General features: G+C 42.2%; 1 protein-coding gene across 1 annotated transcript in view; it reads right to left on the reverse strand.

Annotated features, from left to right (window-relative positions):
- Positions 1-3400, reverse strand: part of LOC111144340 (family with sequence similarity 19 member A4, C-C motif chemokine like) — a 129591-nt gene extending 126191 nt beyond the window's left edge. Inside the window, exon 1 of the mRNA XM_022498596.1 lies at positions 3349-3400. Coding sequence (XP_022354304.1) covers positions 3349-3362 — 14 coding nt within the window. The 5' untranslated portion in view covers positions 3363-3400. The remainder of the gene's footprint in view (positions 1-3348) is intronic.
- Between the last annotated feature and the right edge of the window lie 15525 nt (positions 3401-18925).

The following is an 18925-nucleotide window of genomic DNA, read 5'->3' on the forward strand; positions in this document are numbered from 1 at the left end:
GTTGTTAACTCCAATATTAGTTACTGATCAATGGTCACAAAGTCTCCTCCCAAAAGGTCAAAAATTCAAATGCCCACAAGTGAATGAGTAGGCTGGCAGGACCTATGGCCCTGGTGAAAGGCAGGGACTGTGGAGGCCGCCCTGGAGACCCACCTGGGGGCAGCTGTCACCACCCCAGCCTGTCACTGCAGTGCAGAAATGTGAGCCTAGGGACCCCAGGACTAACTTCTCAAGAGAAATTGGACTCTGGTATACGATCTTCCCAGTTTATATGTTGGTAACTAATTCCGTTTGTTTTATTTTTAAAACAGAGCGCAAAACAGACGAAGTAACACATTTTCAGGCTGCATAAGGCACCTTGGCTTCCAGTTTGCAGCAAACGTCGTGGCCCCCAAACAAAGCATTTGAAGGAATCAGACAAAGGGGGTATTCATTTCTCTTCCGATTTAACAAATAAACTGCCCAACTCAGCAGTTGACACGATATGGACATGGTTTCCACAGTTTCTAATAGTTTCCTTAATTCAGAAGTCTGGCACATAATAGCCAAGTCTTCTGCTCAGGGACACCCAGGACTGGAATCAAAATGTCATCTGGGCATGTCCTCATCTGGAGGCTCAACTGGGGAAAGAATGACTCCTAACCACCTGCACACTACTGGCAAAATCCATTTCCATAGGCCCCTATAAGCGAGGTCCTATGTTCTTGCTATCAGCCAGGACCTGCTCTCAGCTCTGAGCAGTGGCATCCTGAACTTGACCACATACGTGGACCCTTTTCAGGCTGCTTCAGTCTGAATCTCTTCTTCCAGGTAAGGTGGAGTCCTTCACTAGAGCTCACCAGGTCAGGCCAATCCTATCCAGGATAATTTCCCTTTTCATTAATTCAACATCAATATATTTGAGACCTTAATTACATTGACAAAAATCCCTTCATCTTGGTCATATAACCATAACCTAACCACAGGAGGGAACCCCCATCATATTCACAAACGTGTCCACACTCAAGGGGAGGAAATAACCCAGGTCGTACACACAAAAGGGTACAAGTCTTAGGGGCCATCTTAGAACTCTGTCTACCAAAAATGGGCAGACAACCCAATCACAAAATTTTATCCATACACGTGGTTTACAAACATCCAACTAGGTATTCAATCTAATTAGTTTAAATGATTAATCACATAAGTTAACCTCAAGATTTATATCACTGAAAATGGGCTCTGAGGAAAACATTACCCAAAGGGAATGTGCTCTCCCTCACTGTCCTTTTCTTCAGCTGTCACTCCTCAGTACTGCTGGATTGACCTGAGGACAAGCAACCCCTTGCCCAGTCCATGTATACACCATCCATTTTCTGAGATATGAGCAACGTTGCTGAGAACTGCAAGTATGCATTGCTCTCTCTCCCCATGCTAATAAACCCGTCAGACACAAGCTGGTTCTGAATCCCATCTTCTTGTTCTTAATCCAATTTCCAGATGCCCAGATCCCTATCGTCTTCTTAATTCTTAACCCTCCACTGAGTATCATTAAATACTTTTCTTCTGCTTCATGAGTTGGCTCTCCTGCCTCTAACCATAAAGTCCCACACAATTTAGTCTCCAAATTCAGACTAGGTCTTTCAGGTGGTCTCTAACCTCTCCTATCTAACATACCAGTGAAATTTGGTTTCCCTATTAGTCCCTATATCACCTAAACCTGTCTGGAAGGGTTTTATCAAATTGGGGAGTATGTTTGAGATGATCTGAGTCCCAAGGTTGGGAACTGGTGAGCAGGCGGCTTATCCAGGGACAGTCCAGAGATATCACCTGTGGAAGGGGAAAACAGGGAGGGCAGAAGGCAGGACAGAAGGAGGAAAAGGCCCCCAATAATCCAGTGGAGAGTTCCAAAGCTGAAATGCCCCTTCTCAGCGATTCCAAGCTGGGGGCCAAGGCTTTATCCTTTCATGTTGACCTATCATTGGATATGAGCTGCCCCTAAAAAGATGGTTAATTTTAGGCAAGGGGGCTCTTTGAATTGAGAATAATTCAAGAAAGCTGTAGGTCATCTTCTGCAGTTGGCTGTGTCCTCATTCCTAAAGGGGGAAATAATCCTTTCATTCCAGAAGGGGACTCTGGGCCATGAGGGAATGAATCCTTCTGCATCACAGCATCCATCACCATCCATCTTCAAACACAAGACATGTGTAATATGCATAATTTACTTTGTAAGGCTGTGGAGTCATCCTCAAGAGAAGACCCAATCTCTGGGGTATAAGAGACCATGCCATGCCCATTAAAATGTCATAGGAAGAGATTTCACATAGGTAGCCGATCCCCTCCTGGGCCTGTTTTGTCCTCAGATCCATTATTTTCCCTTCTCCTAGGTCACTCCCATCAGCTGCGTTTTCCAGACCCCTGAATCAGCTGGATTTAACCAACAGGGGATAGTAGCTAGAGCCTGGAGGGTGGAAGAAAAAGGATGGGGTATTTCTCCCCACCTTCTCCAATTTGAGCAAGATGTATGGAGTGGTCATGTCTCCTCCAAAGTGCCAGTTCCTGCCAGGAGACCAACTCTGGTTCTAGCTCCCACTGAAGGTCCCCTCCCCTAGGTGCTGGCAAACACTACTTCCTTCCTTTGTCCGACCCCAGGGGACGGTGTAGCTTCCTACTGCTCCCTTTCTCAGGGCTGCCTCTGTATCTTCTGTTTGACCTCTCTGACTCTCCCTTTATTTAGGTTCCCTGAATTCTATTCCTTCTGTCCCACATTATCAGAATGGTCTGTTTTCCTGGTTGGATCCCAACAGAAAACCCCAAACCCAAAGTCTTAAGGGCAGCCATTCCAACCTGTGGGGATGATCCCTGATCCATCTGCGTACACAGACAATTCCATGTACCAGGTTCCCGCGTGAGCTTGCAGTGCCTTGAGCGGGTGTTCCCTTCACAAGAGCTATCACTGCCGGCAGAAATGCCAGGGGGCGAATGGACAGGATTCAGCCATCATTCTTTATTGTAGTCAACAATTCAGACACCCAGTCAAGGACTTCTGACCTACCACATCTAACATCATTCTTCCACTTCGATTTCTTCCCCCTTGAACATTTTGTTCAAACGTAAAACAAAATTGGTGTCTCTTTGGATTTTACCTTTCACCCTGCTAAACAGCCAAAATGCTGCTTTGCAAATGGAAATGGTTTCCAAAATAAGAGAAACTAACTAAAACTTGAGAAACTTGATTCCCAAAATACTCCAAGATTCAATGGAAAAAGACAACTTTTATTAAGGATCGTCAACTCTAGGATTCTCCGTTTTGCTAAATTCTCAATGTTTCATAAAGAAACCATCTCTAGGTGTCTGTTAAAATCATTTTACCTTGGTGACTTCATAAGATTTGGTTCCAGTCAAGCACAATTATTTCAAGATGGATTTCAGAGCAACTCCAAACTCCCATTTGTAGCGAGGGCCAACAATTTCTGCAGTTCCAAAAAATTATCTTAGCTTGGAAAGACCTATATAAGAAACAACAAGGACAGGAAATCATTAGCCTGTTAATGTTGAAATGATACAGATTTCCAGGAGCAAAATAATGGTTTTTTGGTTTTTGGGTTTTGGGTTTTTTTGCCATGAAACCTGCAGCTTGAGGACAGTGGGAGGGAGCCAGATGCAGCCACACTTGTAAAGGATCTTAATAAAGGAGGGGGGAAAGACACAAAATCCAGCACTCAGTAACGTCACGGATTAGGTAACAGAATACAGTTTTAAAGTAGAAGTTATCTCAGCAGCAAAGGCATTCCAAACTTGACAGAAGATCCCCAACCTTCATGATGCATAATTTCATTCACCCCATGTCATTAACAAGGGGATGAGAACAGAAATGGAGATGGTCCCTTCCCAAGAGTTCTGCCACTTGCCCAAGCTACACAGCGCTGGAAAAACCAGCATGAAGATCTGAATTCTTAGCTTTGGGGGACATAAACCTGCAGACGTTGCTAACCAATCAGTGAGGCTCCTTTCTGAAAAATGTTAACCGGAGGAAGAGAGGAAACGTCTTTCCAACAGAAAATATCCCACCAACATACAAAGAATGCCTGTGAATACCATAGTTGACATTCAACACACTCCTTTAATGCACAGACCTGAAAGGACTTTTCTACTAGCAAAAACATCTTTGCAAGAAGGATTTAGATGCTTCCAAACCAAAGACATCTCAAGAAAAAAAAAAAAAAATGGACCATGAAACACACTATTTTTAACTCTGCTAAGTTTAAAACATCCCTCCAGTGGTGGAGATTGGGGGAAAAACAATGATGTGCATCGATAAAGTTGCAAATATGAGATAAAAATGATCTTGCGACACGGTCTAGTTACTTTAGAATCCCGTTGAACCCATCACAAACCTGCCACAAAGCACATCTGAGATTTTTCTCTTCTTTAGATATCTTCTCCTGAAGGTAACTACACAAGTCTGCCCACAGAACACTGTAGGTAATGGGCTTGCAGACCCGTCCCTTTGGGGCCAGAGGAAAAAGAGTCAGCCTTGAGTGAGTAGCTCAGGAGGGGAGTGGCTTTGAGTAACTGTACAAGTAAGGTATTCGGGGGAAAGAATGAAACATTGGCAAATGTTCATCTCCCACTTCCTCCAACTTTATTAAGTATGTTTGTCCACCCAAGGGTACAATGTGACCTTCTCTTATCGGAAAGAAATACATGGTATAATTTATCAGAATCCATCATAATGAACTTCCCACATATTGGAAACCAAAATGACCTTTCCTGGCTAATATTTATCTTGTTTTCTTCACACAAAAGGAACCACTGGGGATTCTTTTTTCAATTCATTAAAAAAATGGATCCATCAGTGAAAAGAAATGTGATCTAATAGTTCCTACGCCAGACAAGGAGCCAGGAGTTTAATTTTAGGCTGAGCAGTAACTCATTCGGTCAGATTTTCCCAGGGCATACCCCAGGCACTAGCTTAAAAGGATTAACTCTTTCTTGTCACTTCTTGAACTTGAGTGCATTCAAGGCCATGGAAAATTCTGTGCAGAGCAGCAAAAGCATTTGCTTCCGGCCATTTCATTTCTCTCTCTTTTGTTTCCCAGCCATAGCACAGTGATTCCCAACCATGTGCTTCCGTATTCATTTTTTTTTAAAAAAGTCTCAGGTTACTCAGGATGAGAGGCACTGCCCATATCTAGACTTAAGGAAAAAATGTTGTCTGGGGCACCTGGGCGGCTCAGCCGGTTAAACATCTGACTCTTGATTTTGGCTCAGGTCGTGATTTTGGGGTTGTGAGATCAAGCCCCACATGGGATCCACACTGGGCATGGAGCCTGCTTAAGAGTCTCTCTCTCCCTCTCCTTCTGCCCCTCCCACCACCACCATCCCCGACTCATGCTCTCTCTCTCTCTCTCTCAAAAAAAAAAAAAAAAAAAAAAAATATATATATATATATATATATATATATATATATATATTTTCACGGGCACAATCATTCTCAGAATGAACTTCACTCCACATTTAGATGCCAGGCTACATTTTTCATCTTTCCCCTGGTGTGTTGGTCCTGTACAGAGACAATCACGCTTTTCCAACAGAAGAACAGAATGCCTATTTATGTTTCTTGGTCCAAGACACTTTGAGGTTCCCAGCCAGAGGAGACCATTCTTGTGATGTTTAATTTATTTCCATTGTACACAAGAAAGAATTCTGCCTACACTTGATTTTTTTTTTTTTAATCAAGGAAATAGTGAGGTTTTACCTCTCTTTTCTCTTGACCTATTTGCCCTCACCATTAGTGGGCTGAATCCCCTAAGGGCATTATTCTTTCAGAATACAGTCATTTACTTGTTGTAGATAAGCACTCACAGAATATCTCTGTTGATTTTCCTATACCCACCTCACTGCGCACGTGTCAACCAATATAGCATCAAACACTCTTCGTCTATTTTGTGTAAAAATTTACAGTGATGAAATATCACAGTTACCTCTAGAATTGGAAGACACAACGACCTTAAAGCTAGCTCTAATCAGGATGAAAAATCAGACTAACTCAAATTTGAGGGACATTCTAAAACGTAATTGCTTTTGAAAGTGTCAAGGTCGTGAAAGACCCAAAAAAAAAAAAAAATCTAAGGATGGTTTCAAATAAAGGAGAGACACATGGAAAAGAAATGCAATTGTGACCATACGCTGGATCTTGGGACCAGAAAAAAATACAATATGCAGAGCTTTCCTCAGAATAAACTGCACACAGACACATATACGTTCACACAAACATACACACATATACACATACACACACGCACAGCTCTAAAGGACAGTATTGGGACAATTAATAATTTCTAAATATAGTTTTCAGATTAAATTACAGAGTTGTATCAACATTAAGTTTCCTGACTTTGATCATATTGTAGATAAGAAAAAGAATGTCCTTATTACTAAAAAAATACACCCTAAAATATTTAAGGATAAAGAAACAAATGTCTCCACCTTATTTTCAAATGATTCTGAGGGTAAGAAAAAAATAGAGGGGGCACTTGGGTGGCTCAGTGGGTTAAGCCTCTGCCTTCTGCTCGGGTCATGATCCCAGGGTCCTGGGATCGAGCCCCGCATCAGGCTCTCTGCTCAGCGGGGAGCCTGCTTCCTCCTCTTTCTGCCTGCCTCTCTGCCTGCTTGTGATCTCTGTCTGTCAAAGAAATAAATAAAATCTTTAAAAAAAAAAAATAGAAAGGAGGAAAGGAAGGGAGGAAGAGAAATGTGAACGAATGAGTTCAAAACCAAATGAGCATGACGTGAGTAACTGCGGCATCGGGGTAAAGGGCTTGTGGGAGCTCTTCCTTCTATTCTTTCAACGTTTCATGAAGTCAGAAATTATCCAAATAAGACATTACATAACTAATTAACAGCCTTCAATTCATGAGATAGACAAATATGATTTAGCATGTATTACCAGTCCTAAACCATGAGGAGAGTTGATAGTTGGAATGTTCTGGTTAATTCAAATCTGTGAGCATTCGCACAAACTTGTTTTTTTTTTGTTTGTTTGTTTTTTGGAGGTTTGGGGTTTTTTTTTTTTAATATTTTATTTATTTGAAAGAGAGAGTGAGAGAGAGCATGAGCTGGGGGTGGGGGAAGGGTAGAGAGAAAGGGAAAAGCAGGCTCCCTGCTGAGCAAGGAGCAGGGACCCCCTCCCAATGCAGGACTCAATCCCAAGACCCCAAGGTCATGACCTGAGCCGAAGGCAGATGCTTAACCGACTAAGCCACCCAGGCACCCCTCCTTATTTGTATTTATTTAAAAAGCACTCACGGGGCGCCTGGGTGGCTAAGTCGGTTAAGCAACTGCCTTCGGCTCAGGTCATGATCCCAGGGTCCTGGGATCGAGTCCCCCATCGGGCTCCCTGCTCAGCAGAGAGCCTGCTTCTCCCTCTCCCTCTGCCTGCCTCTCTGCCTGCTTGTGATCTCTCTATATATAGCTCTTTGTCAAGTAAATAAATAAAAATCTTAAAAAAAAAAAAAAAAGCAACTGTCATTGGAAGCCACTGAGTTTCCGTGATTGAAAAAATAAATAAATAAAAATATAAAGCACTCACATAGCGCCAGGCCCTGTGTCAAGCACTTTAAAATATTAATTCACTGAACAGTAGATTTACGTATATCCTGACGTACAGATGAGGGCTGTAAGGCATAGAGAGAAGAAGGGATTGCCCAAGGTCACTCAGTCAGCAAGCAGCTATGCCCGGATTCAAATCCAAGCCATCTGACGCCAAGGCACCTACTGTTTCAGTTCCTGTAAAATCATTTCCAAAAAGAATTAGTCCCTCTTCATGCTTTAGTAAATAGACTGAAAATAAATCTATCTTTCTTTGGGAATTCAAGACACTGATCAGCATCCTAAAGTTGAGAATTCTGTTTGTGGAAAAACGCGTCCAGGCAGTTGGACTGAATTTGCAAGCGGATCAGAGCTTGGAGCCAAGGCAGTTTTCTATTAACCCCTCAATAAGTTTTGCTTGTGAGGTTCTGATTTGCTGCAGATTTATTAAAGGCTTATGTCATTTTCCAAATTAAGATCAAACATGCAAGAATTCTAAAGTCCTTGAGTGCTTAAACTACCATTTCTCAAACAGATGGGAAACAACCACACTTCAGATCAGAACTCCTCTAAAACATTTCAGAGAAAATCTACCAAAGCCAGAACACAACACACGGGTGCTAGATTACTTTTGTTGATTTCAGTGAAGGAATTCAGCATTGAAACTAAACAAAACAAAACAAAAGTGGATCTTTGTCCATGCATCCACTCAAACTCATTTCCTGACAAACTCCAATAGGAAAACATTTCTGAAACAATAAAATACAGAATATTCTCTCGTAATCACAAAGCAAAAGGTCCCCAAGCTACTAAACAGCACTGCCTTTTCCTGCCTGCCCACTAGCAGAGGAGGAGGGTTCTAGGTTCTACCCTGTGTCACCTCCAGAGTGGACACATTTGAATAATTAGCTATCAGTCTCGCCAGACTCGCCATCAGTCCAACCGACTTCCCAGAGTAGGATCTATTGGGATGGTCTGGCGACTCCAGTTCTCAGCCTCCCCGGTACCAGGGTGCAAATTGGAATAATTCTTCCAACTATCGATAGAAGACGTGACACCCTTAAGTTTGGACGTCACGGTAAATCCCTTTACCACACTAATTTCTATTCAATCAAGACCGAAGAGAACATAAGAAAGGTATCCTGAATTAGCAACCCGGGTTTGGGGAGTTAAAAAAAAGAAAGGGGGCGGGAGGGTTTTGAGTGGAAACCAGGTGAAAAGATGATCCCCCACAGTGATGTCTTGTCTGATAAACAATGGAAATTTGGAAACAGAAGTTGCCTGCATATAATAATTCATTTCTCCAGGCAGAAATGAGAAAAGATGTTTCCATTTCCAGGTGCTTAAATTAAAAAAAAAAAAAAAACCACATTGAATTGTCTTCTGGAAATTTTCAAACAGCTTTTCCATGAAAATATGTAAAACCACAGGTAACCCCTCTCTTGACAAATTTATTCTGAAACCAGTATTAATGAGCTTCCTCCATTTAAGAGTGGGCTGATGAAGGTAAATGTATTTAATAGGTTATTGACGCTTATGTGAATATATTTCAAACACTGATGCATGGCTGAGGTGTCCATTGGGTTATCATTCATAATTATCACATGACGCATGGAATTACTTCAAATTTAGAGTATGCTCACCATCATATGTTAAAGTGGGCACGTTTTTCTGCCCAAATGTGGTATACGCAGGTCATAAATTGTTTTTTATTGCTTGCTTAAAAATGTCTATGAAGAATTTACCACCGAGCCATTTTACAACATATTAAAGCACATCGTAAATGAGCCATTAAAGACAATAACCGTGTCTATTAAATATTAAAGAATTTTATAAATGGCATTTTAATTTCAAGTGTTACCGGTACCATCTCATCTACATTAGGTGGTAGGGAGTTCTTTAAAAAGGCTCTTCCAGTTGGAGATGATTTAAATAAATTAAATAGACATGCTATGTTTTTATAAGGTTTGCACAGTGTCATTTTTAAGAACTGAGAAATTCCTTAAAACCACAGAGCCGCTTTATTTAAGCGCTGTGGCACAATCCTTTCTAGTGGAATTATGGGCAAATGGTGCATTTTGTTAATGAAGAAAAACTCCAGCCTTCCAGTAACCATGAAAAGTACAAAAGCAATCATCGCTAAGTGATAATGGCTCATCGAGAGCCTGTGTACATAAAACAGAGAAAACAGAATGGCAAGTTCCATGAGATAAGATGGACTCACCGAATTCAGGGACGCCCAGCAGGACTCCACAGTTTGTTGTCCAAGTGAAATCGCCCAGGTCTGGGGCTCAACAAATGTGAACAGTAATGGCAATTTAGCCATAAATCTCTCAAGGACCAATTATCTTTACTGCAGAGATGGCTTATTCCTTTTAATTAGCCCAGTGTTTAATTGGAAATTTTCCTCTTATTTCTCATTTTTCAAATAATCAAAACAGAGTGTCCAAGGATTTTAACATAATAAATGACCAACAAAAGAATATTTTGAAGGCTGCCCACAAGTCGCCAGGCACTTGGAATTTTTATGTAAGAAGTTTTTATGTGATGTGATCAAACTGCTACATAAAGAAGATTCATAAAGTAAGTTGTACATAAGTATCAGTAACAGGACGACTTCTACTTTAATCCTTACGACCTTAGCTGGGGCACGGGGTTGAGGTTGCGGGCGGGGCTGGGGGGGTGGTGTCAGTCGGCGTCTCTTCACTTAGATCCAGAATCTGAACCTCTTGACAGGAGGGATGTTATCTTATGTCTCCTCTACCCTAATCTCTCACATAATGCCCGCATCATGGGTGTAACATATGCTTGATTAAATAAATGAATAAAATGGAAGTCTTTTGTTTCACTCCCAAATGAATGGTCACTCCATTTCTAGGACCCTAAATCCCTCACCTGTGAACTAGTAGAGTTCAACTAGAAGACCGCCAAGGTGCCTTCCAGCTGTTATAATGACCCACAGAGCCTTTTAGGAAAAACACAGTTTTTTCGATAACGTACAGCTCATGGACTTACATATACACAGCAAATTCAGCTGTGACAGGATTGCATGGCAAGGCAATACCCACTGCAGACAATATTGGCCATTTTAATCTATTAGTGGGATAAATGCTTCTTAAGAGCTTAATCTAAACCTTTATTAAATTTCAACCTGAAAATCATCTTTTGTTTGGCAACAGTGCCCTCCAGTGGCCAAAAAAGGAAGTTTGTTGACTGCTAACGTGAACTGATCTACATTTTTGTTAGAGAACGTTTTAATTTTTTAATAAAGCCAGATTTATAAACAGAATATAAGCTATCCTTAAATAAACATAAGATATTGAATAATTTATATAACCATATCACACTAAATGGCATCACAAAAATGGTTAAAACAGACCAACAGCTTCTAAATGAAATGGTAATTCTTTATATGAAATACTACACAGAGTAAACACAAGACCATATTGGGATTTAGTATTTGTTGCCACTCCCTGTTACTTCTACAACCCAAGTCAATGTTAAAATCTACCAAAAGTCCCCAGGCTATTTAAAGACGCTCAAAATACCCAGCCTGAATATACTAAATGCCTACTAGGCTTTACACTAGGACACGCTGGGAGGAAATAAAGAGTAAGACTGAAACCTGTCCATCCATAAGTGATCGTGTACCTGGAAAAGACAAACACACTCAGGGCAACGAAGAGAGTAGGTCACTGATAGTTGGTGTTGTCTTTCAGAATAATAAAAATTAAAACAATGTCAAGAAAAGTAAGATCAGGGAGGACTTCTGTAATCCAGGAAAACTTTCCAGAAGAGGCAACAATACCTCAATTTCCAGAAGAGGCAACAATTCCAAAGAAGGAATAAAGGAATATTTGGAGAAAGGAGTAAGAAGTGTTTGGGGATTTTTTAATTTCCGGTTTTGTTTTTTGTTGCTAATGAGGGAAGTTCTACATGCACGTGTGGGCTTGTCTTGCTTTGCTCTGATTTGAGATGGTGGAGGAGCGGGGAGGGCCACGGAAGGAAACCACAGAACTCAGGGAAAGGGGGAAAAGAGAAGAGGCAGGTAAGGGAGATTGACCATATGCGGAAGTCCTACAGAAGAGCTGGAGACAATCTTCTCTGTTGTCTCCATGTTCCTGGGTCACCTCTGCAGGATTCCTTCAAACAAGTAAAGTATTTTTTTGATCAACTCTCCTGCTGCAGGCCCTGTGTTGGGAGCTGAGCACAGAGGATAGATGAAGTCCTGGGTGGCCTGGGGCTTGTGTTTCAGCATGGGGAGACAGACAGGTGAACGAGCGTGAGTAAGAGAACTGTGGGTTAAGATAAGTGTAACCAAGAAAAGGAAAACGAAAAGGGAAACAGAGACTGGCGGGTCTTGCTTCACGAGAAGCTACCTGGACTGGGTGCTCAGAGAGAGCCTGTCTGAAGCCAAATGAAGCCTGGTATAGTCAGGAGCAGAGAGACATTCAGAGTGGACGGGGGCTGGAAGCTAGAGGAGTGAGAGATATGAGATGATGTCAGAGAGGTCCCAGGGCAGAGGATGAGGGAGCTTGCAAATCACAGGACGGAGTTGGAATTCGATTCCACATGTGCTGTGAGAGTTTTAAAAGGACAGAAATTGAAGATGGGCTAGGTTTTCAAAAGTGCCCTCCAGGGTGCCTGGGTGGAGTCAGTTAAGTATCTGCCTTTGGCTCAGGTCATGATCCCAGGGTCTTGGGATCCAGCCCCACATCGGGTTTCTTGCTCAACAGGAAGCCTGCTTCCCCTCTCCCTCTGCCTCCTGCTCCCCCTGCTTGTGCGCGCTCTCTCTCTCTCTCTGTGTGTGTGTGTCAAATAAATAAATAACATCTTAAAAAAAAAAAAAAAAAGGCAGGGCGCCTGGTGGTTCAGTGAGTTGGGCATCTGCCTTCTGCTTAGCTCATGATCTCAAGTTCCTGAGATGGAGCCCCACATCAGCTCTCTGTTCTGCAGGGAGTCTGCTTCCCACCCCACCCCCTGCCACCTGCCTCTCTGCCGACTTGTGAACTCTCTCGCTCTCTGTCAAATAAATAAATAAAATCTTTAAAAAAAAAAGAAAAAGAAAAAGAAAGCACCCTCCAGCTGCTGGATGGAGAATGCCCTCTGATGGGCTAATGCTGAGAGACTACTGCACCAGTCCAATTGAGACATGGTGATGGCTTGAGGCAGGATGGCAACAAAAGAGCCAGAGAAGAATTCATGTTCCAAAGCCTAAAACAATGCTTGCGTATAACAAGTTCCCAATAAGTGTTGATGAATGAATGAGTGAGTGCCTAAGCGAGCGCATAGGTAAAACTCTTTTCCCTTCATTAATCCTCTCTAGGGCTGGCATCTATCTTACCAGTGAGCGCACTAAAATTACTAACTGCTTTATCTGCCCCCTCAAGAGTAGTAAAACTTGCAAAACATTTTATCAACTGCTTGTTTGGTGCACATTGAGGTCTCAACCTAGAACTATATGAGAATGAATTTGAACTTGAAACTAATGTAACATTGTGTGGCGAGTACACTGCAATTAAGAGAGAGAGAGAGAGAATTAATTTGGTCAGCTACCTTCCCGAGTAGAACACTGATGAGGTCTTCTCTTACATACATTACTGAGTTATCTCTGACACCCCGTGTGAAGACAAAACTAATAAACCAACTTACAGTGTCCAAGCCTCAGGTCTTGGCACCAAGAATGCTAGTTTTTATGTTACAGATGTTGCACATCCTAGAGTCAATTATATTTCACTCTTCACTTTAGCTACTAGGAAGCTCAGAGCCAAATTTATCGTCTACCACCCGTAAGTGAATAGAACTTCTCACCATGTACTTTATATACTAAATTTATACTTAGTTTTTCTATGTTCCCTCTATCTTTCATTCCACTGAATATTGTTAAAGGCTTTCTCTAGTCTGCTTTGATGGGGACAAATACATGAGTATATAAACAAGACAACACTATTTAATATCCTTTAACAGATCCAAAGTTCAATTTGTCCTCTCTCTTCATCCACTTCCCTTTTGTCTACTCATGCTACTCACCATACCAAAACTCAAAATTCCCAGCTTGACATGGCCGCCTAAGGGTAGAAGCATTATTTCTACATAATAAAATGAAAAATGTTACCTACACTACACAACACAGAAATTAACAGGCAATGAATCACATTAGGATTCATGAATGGGTTTCCTGGTAGGTAACAGGATGGGAGGGAAAGGGCCAAAGGACCAGTAGTGTTCAGTTTCTGGGAGGAACGAAGTCTATTGCATACAACATAGGGAAGCAAGCAGTGAGGGGACCAGGGAGAAGATTAGGGGCAAAGGGATGGGTTGGGAAGGGACTCCAAGGATACACATTTTACAGCTTGAACAGAGCTCAGTCTTGGTTCACGGTGATTCAAACCAGTCATAGCCTCCGAAATTAAGATCCTGATATGTGTGATCCTAGAGTCCAGAAAAACATTCATGGGCACTAGAAAACAGTGGAAAGCCATAAAGGTCCCCCAATGATAGGATCACATGGTCATCACATGATCATCACGGATCACATGCTCCGTGATCAAAGGAGTGAGACTGAGCAAATAAAGCAAAGCTTTATTTCGCGCCAAGCATCGAGAATCAAACCGACCAGTCGGGGCCGCCTCTTACAGAGAAGGCGACCCCTCCCAGCCTCACAGACTAACTTTTATAGAGCAAAGGCCATGTGGTTGGGCCTGGCCACACACAGGTGGCCAATGAGATTGCAACACACAGAGAAAGCTGCACAGTCATGCTAGGTCACACACGGGTGGCCAATTGAATTACAATTTACCCTATAGTAGCTATTTGCACTAGCCTATCACCTTGGTCAGAATTGGCGCCCAAAAGGCAGGGCCCACGCTCCTTGGTAGCTAGGGAGACAGTATGCGTGCTCTACTGATTGGATGTCTCCACCTGACCCGACTCATACCTGCATTCAGGCTCTGTTATCAGGGACTGGTCGACCATAATCTATTGGTTTCCAGGACTTGCTTATAAGTAAGTTCCCCGGGGTGGGGGTGGGGGGGCAGGGTCAGTTTAAGTTTTACTGCATAAACAACAAAATCACTGTTTAACGGGATGGAATCACTCTGGCTAAGCAGGCCCTTACATTACCTGATTGTTTTAGATCTTAAGAGAAGAGAATCAAAGTATCTGATAGTGTGGTAATACGTTAACGATAGGTAATCAGGGCCCAACTCTGGACACGTCAGTTCATTTCTCTGCTCATCTAATCCTCGAAATAATCTGAGAAAGCAATTCTTTTTAATTCTTTTGTTACCCTTTTTTTTTTAAGATTTTATTTATTTATTTGTTAGAAAGGGAGAGGAGCAGCAGGCAGAGGGAGAGGGAGAAGCAAGCTCCCCACCGAGCAGGAAGCCCGATGCGGGGCTCCACCCCAGGGACCCTGGGATCATGACCTGAGCCAAAGGCAGATGCTTAACCAACTGAGCCACCCAGGTGCCCCTTTGGTCAACCTCTATTTAACAGGGGAGAAAATAAGTCCTCCCACTTACTTACACAAAACAAGTAAGAAATGGACTCAGGATTCCGAACTGGGCTGAGAGATTCCATCCTCTGGGAGGAAAGGGGAGTTTAAAACAGAAGGGGAAAAAAAGTGGGGGGGGGGCTAGAAATAGTACATGCTCAGTCAAGACTGAAGACTGGGGTTTGTGCAACACAGAATATCCCACTCAGAACGTCCTGCAGTCTGAGGAGGGACTTCTTGGAAGGACAGAGTCTTCCTAACAACTGGCCATCATTGAAGGATGACATCCCATAAATTCCAGCCACATATCTGCTTTTTCATGTGTAAACATTATGAAATACCTATCAAATATTTCCAATGAAAGCTTGCCATCAGAGTTGAGATGAGCTCTAAGTGTAAAAACCACATCGCATCTGAAAGACTTAGTACAAAAGAAAGAACCACCTCATTAATAAGGTCTTTCCAAATGAAGAAAAAAGTTCAGATAGAATCTAAAAGAAGAAAAAAAAAATCCAGAGTGTCTTATTGTCTGTGGATAACACTTGTGGTTATACCCATGGGCCTGGATTTTGTTTTTCACTTTCAAAAATTTTGTGTAACCCCCCATCTAAACTTCTATCATTTCCAAGGGTAATTAATATTTGAAAAGATCTTTTTGGTGTTCACAACAAGTTGTGTTAAACTCCTCCTATAATTTGATATCACTGACATCACTGGGAGGCCATTCCTCTTATTCAAGACCAAAAACCACAAAACAAAACAAAAAATCCATCATACATTTATAAGGCATTACAACCAGACACTGAGTTTTCAGAAATTTCTAAGCCTAGTCCACATTTTCACACAAGAATTCACTAATCATGCTTCATTTGGGCATGAGGGAACATTCTGACAGCAATTATGCCCATATAAGGAAATATAAGGAAAACATGGGGTCATGATCCCATAATTCCAACACACGAGAGATGCACCACACACTAGGAGACTTCTAAAGCAGACAAACACAGGAAGCTCGGAAGAATAACCTTTCTTCCTAGTCATAGATTTATGCCCTCAAGGTAAAAAATGCACTATCCATCCCCAGAAGGAAGAAATGCATGTAGAAATTAAGATTATCATAATCTGCTGCATAACATAAAAATACACAAAATGTAGATTTATCTTTGTGAATGACAGGACCTTTTAAACTTTAATTAAAATAACTATCACCTGAAAAACCATCAATTGTAATCAATTCCAAAGCACCTTTGTAAATAGCAGGGCCCAGAGAGAGCAGAAACAAGTAAATTCCAAAACAATCCAGTCTTTCATAGCCTTCCTACCTCAGGGCCTTTGCCCATGTTAATTCTTTGGTTCAGAGCCAAACACATTGTTCTGTCCTTCTCCACCTAGTTAATTCCTGCTCAATCTTCATCTCTCAGGACACCCACCACCTCCTGGGGGAGGCACTTCCCTAATTACTAAGTAAAATCTCTAAATTTAAGCCTTTTCTTTTTGATTAATCAGAATTGCATTGCCATACTCATGTGGGTCTCTCCCATAAGACCCGAAGTTCCATGAAGGCAAGAGTAAGAGTCTTATCTTAGCATTGCATTTCATCTCCAGGCCTTGATACTGGACCTGACATGTACCAAGCATTCAACACATATTTGTTGTATCAATAAATGAATCTGAAAAACTAACCATAAGTAGGATGTCCAATCCCCTCTCCTTAAATTCAGGTTTTCAATCACCGTATCCATCTTATGGCAACATTTTTAACTATAGACACTTTTTTAGGTGTGGACCCAACTCAGAGCTATGGCTTTCCCTGAGAACATCCCAGCTCCCAACCAAAGCTCTGGAGAGATGTGGGGCACTATGCTTTGCTACGCGGTTCAGCCACCTGTGGCTAAAATTCAAGCCACGCCAAGTGAAGTCTCCTCTTCCTGGAACTGAGAATTGAGCCTGAGAGACAGCTAGTCTCCTAGTCATTCCGGAATAAGCTCTTGAAGCAGAGACACACAAATCTGGGACCTGTGGAGTGGACAGCTCTCGCCAGAACACATAGGGGCACCAAAAAAGCCGGTCTGCACAGAGACAAGACTGTCACCGCTGTCCAAAGAGCATAAATGAGACAGAAGGACACGATGCAGGTCCCAAAATGTTCTTCTATGTTTAGCCTTTCCTTGGCCTGCCTTCAACCCTCCCCTCGCATTCCGTAAGAACGTCTAAAAGTTATTTTTTTAAATAATAATTTTCATCTTTGGCCTAGCTAGAGTGAGTGTTTAGTTGAGTCCAAATAGAATTACCCCCATTTCCTAGATGGGTAAATGGAGACCCCCAGAAATTACCTTCCCAAAGTCACAAAGCTCACTGGTGGTACCGCTGGGGTTCATACCCAAGCCTATCCACAGAAGAACAATTCTGTCTGCCCTGTCCAATTGGGAGCTCCTAGCCACATGGGTCATTAAATGTGAATTAACATCCATGAAAAAAACCTTTTTTTTTAAATTACTATAGCTTTATTTTTTTAATTTTTTATTTTTATCATTATGTTCAACTAGCCAGCATAGAACACATCATTAGTTTTTGATGTAGCGTTCAGCGTTTCACTTGTTGCGTGTAACACCCAGTGCTCCTCACCACACGTGCCCTCCTCACCGGCCGCCCCGTCCCCCATCCCCTAAAACTTTAAACTGAGTTCATCAAGGGCACGAGGCACATTTCCAGTTCTCAGCAGCTCCACGGGGTGAGTGGCATATTAAAGGGCGCAGCTACAGAACCTCTCAGTCCCTGCAGAAAGTTCCACTGGACACCACTGGCTCCGTGAAGGGTCCCCTCCGTTTGAAAACTCTAAAATGAACTGCAGAAACAGGAAATGGCAACTCAGAAGAAATAACCCACACAGGAAGAAAAAAAACTGACAAAAATATCCTCCATAATATCCTCACAGGAGGGTGCCTGGGGGGTGGGGGCAGGCAGTCAGTTGGGTGTCTGGCTCTTGGTTGCGGCTCAGGTCATGATCTCAGAGCCCTGAGATCGAGCCCCAAATCAGGCTCTGCTCTTGGTGTGGAGTTTGCCTGGGATTCTCTCTCCTTCTCCTTCTGTCTCTCCTGCTCATGCTCTCTCTTTCGCTCGCTCTCTCTCTCTCAAGTAAATAAACAAATCTTAAAAAAAAATAAGATATAATAAAATAAAATAAAATATCCCCAAATGGATAAGAGGGTCTGCAACCAAGAAAAAAAAATCCAGGGTGTTATTTAAAGAAGAAAAGAGGGGACGCCTGCCTGGCTTAGTCGGAAGAGCACAGGACTCTTGTTCTCACGGTTGTGGGTTCAAGCCCCAATTTGGGTGCAGAGATTACTTAAATAAATAAATATTCCTTTAAAACAGAGAGAGAGGGTGCATGGGTGACTCCATCAGTTAAGCATCTGCCTTCAGCTCAGGTCATGACCTCAGGGTCCTGGGATTGAGTACCACATTGGGCTCCCTGCTCAGTGGAGAGCCTGCTTCTCCCCCTCCCTCTGCTGCTCCCCCTGCTTGTGCTCTATCACTCTCTCTCTGTCAAATAAATAAATTTTTTAAAAAGGAGAGAGAGAGAGAGAAAGGAAATATTCAGGAGACAAACAAGAAAATCAGTAGAGGGACGTTGAGGAAATTTGCCAAAAAGTAAAGCAGAAAGACAAACAGATGGGAGCTAGGAGAGAAACATAAGAGGAGTGTCAGGCAAGGAATTCCAGGACCCGGATATTAAGAGTTCTGCTAAGAAGAGAGACAGAGAAGATGCAAGGGAGAGAATCATCAAAGAAAAAATTTTTATTCCTGGAAAAGAAGGACGTAAGTTTCTAGATGGGAATGGTTGAGTCCTCAGCACAATAG

Source organism: Enhydra lutris, unplaced genomic scaffold, assembly GCF_002288905.1.
Source record: "Enhydra lutris kenyoni isolate GAN:26980312 unplaced genomic scaffold, ASM228890v2 scaffoldscaffold10, whole genome shotgun sequence".
Lineage (NCBI taxonomy): Eukaryota > Metazoa > Chordata > Mammalia > Carnivora > Mustelidae > Enhydra > Enhydra lutris.